The following is a 9,220-nucleotide window of genomic DNA, read 5'->3' as shown; positions in this document are numbered from 1 at the left end:
ATCGTGCAGAGATTAGGCGTATTCACTATGGCTTTTATCGGCTCTTAGACATAACAAGACAGGAATATCTGTATCCATCTCACACCTGGCCCTGCTATTAGCACTGACATCAAGAAACCTAGTGTTGTGACGTCAAAGATAGATGATCTAAAAGAGCAACAAGTCTGCCAACTTTTCCCCAGATGCTTTGTAGGGGGGTTTTAGGGTTAGTTCTGATGACGTGAGGCGGAATGCGATTTACCCGAAGGTGAGCCGACAGAAGCTTGCCGCCGCCCGCCGCAGCCAGGCGTCACAACAAGGAAGCAGGGGCGCATGGGAGTCCCTTAGTTAAAGATTGAACCACTGAGAAAAGACTCCCCTTATACTCCATTTTCTTCAAGAGCGGCCACTCGTTAATGCACAAGTTGATGAAAAAGGGAGTATTGGATCTTCTGAGGTTGCGCTTGGACGTAAGGCGTAGCACCTTGTCGGCAAGGCGGCAAAGATCATTCATGAGCTGCTGATCCAAGAGGACGAAGTGGTAGTGCTGGGGGTACATCAAGCATAGTACCTAAGAAAGGGAAGTCCCTGGGGACAGTGGCATTTCGGGGCTGGGGGGACACGGGTATTTCGAAGAACTCAGCAAAAATGTCCTGCCACCAAAATTGCTGCAGACGAGTGGTGCCCTTAACCAGCGTCAACAAGGGAGAGAAGGATACCAGCAGCTTGGCCTCAAGCTGGGCTGTGAACTTGACAACAGATGTCCGAATGTGCTCTATCACGGTTTTGGCGGCAACACACGCCACCTCATCGACGCTCAGGAGTTGACTAAACTCATGAGCGAGCAGCTGCGTCAGGACCCGTACGGGAGCTGTGGTGCCCTCATCGGCCGGCGCAAATATGGTTTGAGTGGAGTGCTGTTCAAGTTAGAACTGGCACGCTTCGGCTACACTTTTGTCGGCAAAGGCACCGTGTCCGCACGTCCGAGGCGCCTGGAACACGAGTGCAGTATCTATCAGCGACTTGAAAAGCTTCAGGGCGACGTGGTGCCTGTGTACCTGGGCATGATCTCGTTCTGTCCTGGCTATCTTTTGCCTGGCGGTGCGTACGTGATCCATATGATGCTGATGTCATGGGCTGGGCGGCGATGGATCTGGCGCCGTCAAATCTAGAATGGGAGGTGCAACGATCCATACAAACGATCTACGAGAATGGTGTGAACCACCAAGACGAACGTGAGCCCAACCTGCTCTGAAACGCTGAGCGATGCCGCGTGATGGTGATCGATTTCGATCAGGCAACCATCCTACCACCACCTAAACACAAGCGATTGTCTAAACTTTCTAAGGCGGGAAGGAAACGAAAGGGGGATGAGTTTAACTATAACAGCACGAAGCGGGGTGTGCCTGGTGTGCTGAGACGTTCTGTACAATCTGTACAATAGGCTTGGACACGTTCACGCCGGGGAAGGACCCCATGCGATAAAGAAGATGTTATCGTGGCTAAGACGAACTTTTTGGAGCTAAATTGGTACAGCGCGAAATGGTAGTCAATTATAAACTAGGTACACAGCCATGTGCTATTTACTGCCATTTACTCTCGGCCATGCTCGTAGATCAACCCTAGCTTTCGTGCCTCCTTGTGCCACGTATCTGAGCCAAATGAAGCGACAACCAAGTCTTTCGCTTCCTGAATTGCGTCATCTCCTTGCAGGTGCTCGATTGGCAGCCAGGTGGGCTCCCAATAAACTTGACACTCGATAATGCCACCCGTCGCCTGTCGTGCCCCTCCCAGACGCTCAAAGGCGTACGCCTGGCGGCGGCTCACCGACGCGCCCTTCTGCACGCGTCTTCGGGCTCTAGAGGGACCCTGTTTCTCACGTCGAGAACCCCGCGACGTGGGGTTCCTCTTCGGTGCGTCCGTTTTCGTGGGCTTTTCATCGATTCGGTTGCCGTGGCCGTCTGAATCGGGAAGAATCGCACTGTGTCCCCCTAGATCTTGACTACCTTGATTGGCTAGGATGTCGGAGCTGACACCCTGAGTCTGAGCAGCGTCGCCGCTCATTACCTGCTCGTATTTGGCCATGAGCGCTCGAATGCGGTCTCCGTTATGAGCAGAACGGATTAGGGCTGTGTCTCTCACAACATGCGAAGATGAACTGCTGAGGGTTGTAACGCTGGGATCGGGATCCAGACCAGGGTTGGCGTCTAGCTCTCCCGCTCCTTGAACCGACAAAGTATCACAGGAACTAACAGGACTGGCTGGCGAGGAAGCGATCGAGATTGGAGAGTCTGCTAAGAAGCCAGACCTCTGGGTAAAATTCTCCTCAATGCAGGAGTTGGAGAGGCTCATGGTGTTCGGGAGCGCCTGAATGACTTGGCCGTAGCGGTGCGATTCGAAGAAGAAGAAAGGCTGTGTAGAAGCTCAGTCCTGAGACGGGGGAAACTGGCCTCTTTTTAGCTTCACGTTCTGCGGCTCAAATGGCCTTGGACCGAGCCATGACGTCTGGACCAGCTACTGCTTCAGCACGCGCCATCTCGCGGTGTCGTAGCTAATATGAGCAGCATGCAGCCTGCTGCTGCACCGGCCAGCCAACTGCGTAAAATCCTTCCTTTTTTTTTCCACTTCAGGAAGCGCCCGGGTGCCTCGAAAATTGAGAAAGAGTATTCCGAAGCCACCACCAAAGGGCACTTCCCTCTTCCCACATTATAGAAAAGTATGTGGTTCGGGCAGACGCAGAAATAGCACCATCTAAGGATTATGGATAGCTGTAGTACTATCTAGATAAGAGTAACTGGATATCAGGCTCATCCTTGTAGCGGTCCAAAGCCACTGCTTTCTACTCGTTCCAATCCATCCCATTATTCACCCCCAACGCCTCGCGAAGACCGCGAAACAGCCCGAGAAGCCCATCCCAATCCATAAGATCATAACTGCAGCAGAACGCAAACCTGTGCTGTAGTCGGCCATTCTGAACAGTTTGTGCCATTTATTCCTGGCCCTTTTCTTAGAAAAGGCGAGCCAAAAAAAAGTTCGTCTTCGCCTAAGTAATTTTTGCTGTGGTGAAAATCTACAACAAAGAACAACGCAACTGGCGAATTGAAAGCATGTGATGCCGGGGCAGTGTAAGTCCACTCCCAATCAACAATCCCTGTAACGTCACCACAACTCTTTGCGCTCTCGAGTGCGTTGAAATTCCCAGAGGCGATCATTTTTGCCCATATGCCGGCTCCTGTCGAGGTTCGGGGTAACGTATGGCTGACAGGAGCTCAGGACTTAACATTGCTTCCTTGGCCGACCAAGAAAATGCAGATGGTATTCTGTGATTTGGCCTTCTCGTATGTCATGAACGTCATTGTTAATCCCAATGCCCCGATAGCCCTCATCGAATACCTGAACCCTTTGCCTGTCAAGAGTCGTTCGATGAGCCCAGTATGTCGTGCCATTGGGATGTAAGAGCAAATACGTTGGACCCCATTTTTCCAAAATCGGTCTTGGACGTGGAGAGGGCACATTCATCATCTGATCGCTTTTCCGACGTTTATTGCCGGCTCTAGTCTGGCGTCGTCTATCATGGGCAGAGTCGTTAGATAATGGTTTCCTCTCCTCTCCTGAAACATGATGGTCGTTAGTGATCGATCGACCGAAAGCATGATCCTGGCTCCATAATGTTGCGCATCACGGAAACTTTGGTTGAATCTTCCTACAATTAGTAATGCGACCGGATACAATTGGAACGGAGACAAACCCCATGGCGTGGTCACGCAAATCGTCTCCGAAATCGTCCGTATAAGCCATCTGCCACAGTCATTGAATGGGTGGTCTAGCTTGTCTGCAGAAAAGCTGTTAAAGAGAAGAAGTAGGCTGCCTTTATACCTGACTTTGAGTCCGGGCAAGATTTGTATTTATCTGGGCCCTCGTATATCGATACCTTCCCGCGCGGCCGCGCCCAGTCACATCAGAGCCATAATAATACGAAGAGCAATGAACAGCTGTAACTCTCAACCTCTTACCCCTTCTCTACTTGTTTTTTGTAAGTGGAACAAGAATCATAACTATTATTATTCTTCATCACAATTTAAAGCGAACTAAATTCTCGTATCCTTCCAAAATTGAATGAATATCAACTCATGTAGGTCCTCTGTCTACTTAGCACTAAAGACTAGCACATACCGTATCCTCATATTCTATACAACTTATCACACACGATAGCTTTTGCAGAATCATGGCTAGTCGGTACACATGTTTCTCATGTCCTTGACGTTAACCGCCTCCCCCAATAGAAACGACATGAACTTCGCAGTTATGCCACTGAGAAGGGGTTCTTGCCGCTTCATGTGTCTTCCTAATGTGGCTGTTTGATGTTAGATTCGTAACATCCCTGTCGCAAAGAAAGTACCTTTTCGCTGTGCTGGCAAAGAAGTAATGCTTCCCACAGACGCGTAATTGGCAATCAGTGCATCCGGCTATAGCAAGCACATTCACCTCTATGGTTTCCGCATCCATGACACATTCTGTGCAAGGGTCGCCGGTATACCTCTTCTTTATATTGTGAGCCATATGTACAAACGAGTTTCAATGAGAACCAATGATCAATTTGATAGATCGTTTGGGTATAGAATGGCTAGGAGTATTTAAATTGTTCCTGGTAGGGTCAAACTATCCGGCCGTGGCTCCCATCCCTCGCTCTCCTCCGATCCATCCAGGTCACCATCCCTTACCAGACTTTCAAGATCCGCAGTACTAATATCTTCTAGACTCATACAGTTTGTGATCGAGCTCTGACGGGACTGCACGTGTTGAGGGGAAATTCCATCCCACCGTGGAGCTCGACTCGTCTCCTTGGCTTGTGTTCTGGAGCTGTGTGCGGATACCGCCCCCATGACCTGAATGAGGTATGCGTTCAGGAGACCAATCATTGACTGACAGCCGTACTGTACATGTTGTAAAAGGGGTGCCTTCTCAGCAGGCACAAAAGCAGCCACAAGGCCTAGCACGACGCCTAAGACGGCTGGTAGTGTTAGGTAGCCCCAGTGTCGTCGATAGCGTGCATGGATTGAAGCCGCATCGTTGGTGAAGAAAACACCTGTCAGTGTCAAGGCTCCGCTTGAGAGCGAAATGAAAACCCAAAGCCATTGCCTTTGCGTGGTAACAGAGCTCCAAAGCCCGGCAATCAGAACAGTGGCGATGAGCACGCAGGCAGATGCTATGACAGCGAATTTCCTGGCACCCTTCAAAGGAAGTATGAAAAGCCACAAATAAGCCTGAATCTATCATTAGTATTTGTCTTAGCTCGATCTTAAGCAGTACTTACAATTTCTGCCCCAAGGCAAGCTCCATTGATAAGCGACCAGGCGCAGAAAAGCACATATGAGGGCAAATATGTGTCTGCCCTCTGACGTGTGATAAAAAATGCGGAGATAAATGCAGCCGACACAAGGGGGTGAACGAAGAAGGCGACCTTTAGCAAACAGTATCTACCTTTCGAAAGTAACTCAGGATAGTATCTAGCAAGGACGAGGCAAAGGCCGAGATATGCCACTTCAAGACTAGTCACAGCAAGAGCTGAGCTGTATTCTGTCACGCTGATGAGTCGCATCTTGAACAGCGGTGTGCTTTTGCTTTTAATTTCCTCATTTTCCTGGACATGTTTGCAATATGTAGTTCAACGGATATCGAAGAGTGCCTATCATGCAATGCTTCGAAACAGACACTCCGCACCACCGCAACCTTGATCGGAGAAACGGAAATATTGTTCTTAGGCAGATTCAGTTTTAGTAGCTACGTAGGCAAGGGCAAGCATCTGAGCGCAAGAAAAAGTATTACAATCAGCTGTCCTTTTCATGATCATACCTTCAGCCAAGGACATCCTTGCAACACAACAGCCTGCAGAGAAAACTACGCTAACTAAAAGAGTTGCCATTGGTGTTATCATCAGCAATGCATACTGTTTTGGTTAGCGTGAATCAATCTCGCCCTGGATTACCCCGCACGTGCAAGAAATGCCCGCCCCCAGCCGAGAAGCAGCCTTTCTCGTTTGTAACTTACACAAAACCTCGACAGTCATGCCGAAACGCAAAGCCAGTGACAATACATCCCGGGCCCAGAAACGTCCAAAGCCCATAGTGCTGACTGTTCTGGAATTGCGCAGCTTGTTAAATCCCTACAACGACGAAGATTCAGCCGATGTCATATTCGAAGACCAGAAAAATCATGCAACTCTCCAACGACTGTATGAGTCCCTTTGCCGCCGTTTCACTGTCAGAAATAGACCTGACGGATTGAGAGCAAAAGTAATCGACAACATCAAGACGTCTAATCTCGAAATCGCGATATCAATTTCCAGCCAGTTTTCGACCTGGGAACAAGGACCTTATCAGTTCTGGTGGCCAGAGCCACCTCAATCAATCGCACCAAAATATCCGCATGGCAGTTATCGTCAACGATTTTTCAAAGCCGCCATAGAGCAGCGCAGGCAACTACAGGTTCGAAGAGTTCTGGGAAGATTCACGAGCATCGCTATGTACTTGGCCTTCCAGCGAGTATGTCCAACCGGGGTATCATATATCCAGACGAAATCTGTTCGGCACTTTCTGCAGTTTATGGGCTGTGATGTCACACAAGAGACCGTCGCGTCTTGCAAATGCATTATCACAGCTGGAAAGCGTCGAATAGCGTTTTGTGACGAGCTCGCACGACACGGTGACGCCACACCACAACCCCGACGGTCGCACCATACAACTGCAGCCAATGAGGAAAGCCAGAATGGAGAGACGGAGGAGTCTGAGGACGACTGGTATAGAGAACCGAGTGGCAAATACTACAAACGTACACTAGGAATTTATTTCCTAGATATCATACCTGATTCGATGTAAGATTCGCTCGTCAATTGATGAGACAAATTGCTGACCAGCATAGCTGCGATGAAGGGAAGTCTTTGCGGAAGAGAGACCTCGATGCGAGCGTGGAAGCACTTCGTTCCATTAAAGCACTTGACTGGTTAGCGAAATCTAAAACCGAACGCTTGGCAAATTTGTTGCTTGACTATCAGCACGAGCTGCTTTGGACTACACAAGGCACAACATCTGCCGATAAAGGCGCCGCCAACCCTGCTGGGATGGGTAATCGACAACTTCACCAGCATGGAAACGTCTCTGCGCCAGAACGTCGACCAAACTGCGTGGCATCGACAACTTCGACAATGGCACAACCCTCTGTATCTGGAATGATGAGTCTGCTCACGGCAGCACGAATAACGGAGACACTGGAAGACGATACGAGCTCTCCCTCGTGGGGTCCAGGAACCCAAACATATTCTATGCCATCAGATACTGGCTTCCTTGAGAGGCCATTTGACAGGCGTGATTCAGTTGGAACTAACGCCAGGCCAGCTGAGGGTACTTCTGACTATTACATGGACTTGAATCAAATCGACTGGTTCTCCAGGAGCAGCAACGTTGCTGGCGATACAATCGATTACCCGATGCAGCCTGTTTCCTTCGATGTGAACGCCACCTGCCAAATGAGTTCCTTGGAATCCCAAGACGCCAACTATCATGTAGATGCTGGTTCTGTCAACTGGTTCTTGGGCGGCAGGTTACCAGAGGTTATCGAGCAATGAATTGCAAATAGCCAACGCCTGAAGAAATTTTATGTTTTGTTCACTATCCAAAGTAAGTATAATGTACAATTCTCTTGCACTTGGAGAGCCACTGTCTTCGATATATGGCCCTTCACGCCGAGTGCAAGCTCAATATTATGATTTCCATCCAATGCCGAGTAACCCGCGCCTGCGATTGGTATTAGGTCGCCAACACCAAAGAAGTACTTCGGATTTCGAGGTCGACCGCAAATTCGGATGAGGGTGCATTTCTCATTCTACACCATTCATTAACATATGTCAACCGCAAACATTTACGAATACAGCATACCGATGCTAAAATTCGACTTATACTATGGTAAGTATCTTTTTGCGAATATTGGTCCATCCCGTCGTAGTCGGCTAATGGTACCCAGCCCCCTGGGTTATTTTCAGCATGATCCAAAAGCTCACTTAGGAGATCCTGCTGATCCAAAGGCAGTGCTACTGCTGTAACTGCTTCGCTCATTGCGGTAACTTGAGGTTCGCTGTTATCTCCCATATGTACTTATGTCGGAGCTTGCAACGTAAGAAGCTCACCCATCGCCGTCCACGACGGACGAGTATTTTCTATTACGGCGGGGGGCAATGGCGGGGCAAGTGTCATTGTTCACGGAGCGAATCACGTGCAAAAGTGAGAGTGGCTCGCCCTGTCGTCTAGGTGGAGTACGGTTTTTTTTTTTTTTTTTTTTCAATTTTTCCTACTCTGTCTTTCTTCAAGACCCTATAACGTTTTTCGTGATGCACCAGTCGAACCCGCGGATTGATTTTAATGTACCATCGCCGCCGCCCCAGAGCGGACCAAATCATGCCCTCGTGGCAACGGCTCCTCAAATGGGAGCCGACTGCGACGAGCCCGGCAACGCTACAAAAATACATCACTTCACTTTTCATGCAACCGTCTTCAAAGGCATCTGATACATTTCTCAAGCTGTAAAAGGAAGGAGCGGGAACAAAACCCTCCCAAAAGAATCACGTAGGCAAAGGCAGTATTAATTCTGTAGTGCGGACGCATTGGACCTAACCAGTTAGATTACGACAGCATCACCCGCCACTTGCGGACAGTCGCTTTATTTTACTTGCTCACCTCAAGACCAAAGGTATTCTCCCACTCTCTTCCTTCTCAAGCAGTCAAGACTTGACCATCTGTGAAGCTGCCCTTTAATATATATCACCGATCTGGGCCGATGAGAAATATCTATTAGTGTCTACAATGTATAGCTTCGGGTCGTAGTTCCCTTTGCTAGCCACGGTCCAACGTTTTTACCTACGTTTGAGCCACCCTCTCCTTCTTCAAGTATATCACTTTCTTCGTCTGAGCTTGATTCATCAGCAATCCACACATGCTCGCGAATGGCTTGCTCAGCAACAGGGTAACCATCTGCGTCCCTGAGCCACATGAACATACTTCGCGTCAATGACCGAGAGCAATCTTGATCGCGATCAAGTTTTTCGTACGGGACCGTCCCTTCACCACCCGCTATCTTAATCAGTGGTTTGGAATTCGTCCACGAATCCGCAGCCCCATTCTGAAATATTGTAGTGTTATCCTTACAGTCCCATGATATGCCTGTATATCTTAACCCATGGTCACCAGCGCAT

At 49.1% G+C, this 9,220-nt stretch overlaps 5 protein-coding genes across 5 annotated transcripts in view; 2 read left to right on the top strand and 3 right to left on the bottom strand.

The window, feature by feature from the left end:
- Positions 1-815: 815 nt before the first annotated feature.
- Positions 816-1,151, top strand: BBA_09064 (metalloprotease-like protein; the record flags this gene model as incomplete). The annotated part of the gene is made up of 1 exon (XM_008604161.1): positions 816-1,151. The coding sequence occupies one exon, from the start codon at positions 816-818 to the stop codon at positions 1,149-1,151; it is 336 nt and encodes a 111-aa protein (XP_008602383.1).
- A 421-nt stretch (positions 1,152-1,572) lies between these two features.
- BBA_09063 (uncharacterized protein) lies at positions 1,573-2,331 on the bottom strand (the record flags this gene model as incomplete). The annotated part of the gene is made up of 1 exon (XM_008604160.1): positions 1,573-2,331. One exon carries the CDS (start codon positions 2,329-2,331, stop codon positions 1,573-1,575), a length of 759 nt encoding a protein of 252 aa, XP_008602382.1.
- Positions 2,332-4,613: 2,282 nt separating this feature from the next.
- BBA_09062 (uncharacterized protein) lies at positions 4,614-5,578 on the bottom strand (the record flags this gene model as incomplete). The annotated part of the gene is made up of 2 exons (XM_008604159.1): positions 4,614-5,243; positions 5,294-5,578. The coding sequence occupies 2 exons, from the start codon at positions 5,576-5,578 to the stop codon at positions 4,614-4,616; spliced, it is 915 nt and encodes a 304-aa protein (XP_008602381.1).
- A 403-nt stretch (positions 5,579-5,981) lies between these two features.
- Positions 5,982-7,600, top strand: BBA_09061 (uncharacterized protein; the record flags this gene model as incomplete). The annotated part of the gene is made up of 3 exons (XM_008604158.1): positions 5,982-6,521; positions 6,579-6,850; positions 6,898-7,600. 3 exons carry the CDS (start codon positions 5,982-5,984, stop codon positions 7,598-7,600), a joined length of 1,515 nt encoding a protein of 504 aa, XP_008602380.1.
- A 1,226-nt stretch (positions 7,601-8,826) lies between these two features.
- The window catches only part of BBA_09060 (uncharacterized protein), a gene marked incomplete at both ends in the record, with an annotated part of 1,923 nt that continues 1,529 nt past the window's right edge, over positions 8,827-9,220 (bottom strand). Inside the window, one exon of the mRNA XM_008604157.1 lies at positions 8,827-9,147. Coding sequence (XP_008602379.1) covers positions 8,827-9,147 — 321 coding nt within the window. The remainder of the gene's footprint in view (positions 9,148-9,220) is intronic.

The sequence above is a fragment of the Beauveria bassiana genome, assembly GCF_000280675.1.
Source record: "Beauveria bassiana ARSEF 2860 unplaced genomic scaffold BBA_S00044, whole genome shotgun sequence".
In the NCBI taxonomy this organism is placed as follows: domain Eukaryota; kingdom Fungi; phylum Ascomycota; class Sordariomycetes; order Hypocreales; family Cordycipitaceae; genus Beauveria; species Beauveria bassiana.
The sequence above is the reverse complement of the archived record's forward strand: the minus strand, read 5'-3'. Positions and strand labels throughout refer to the sequence as shown.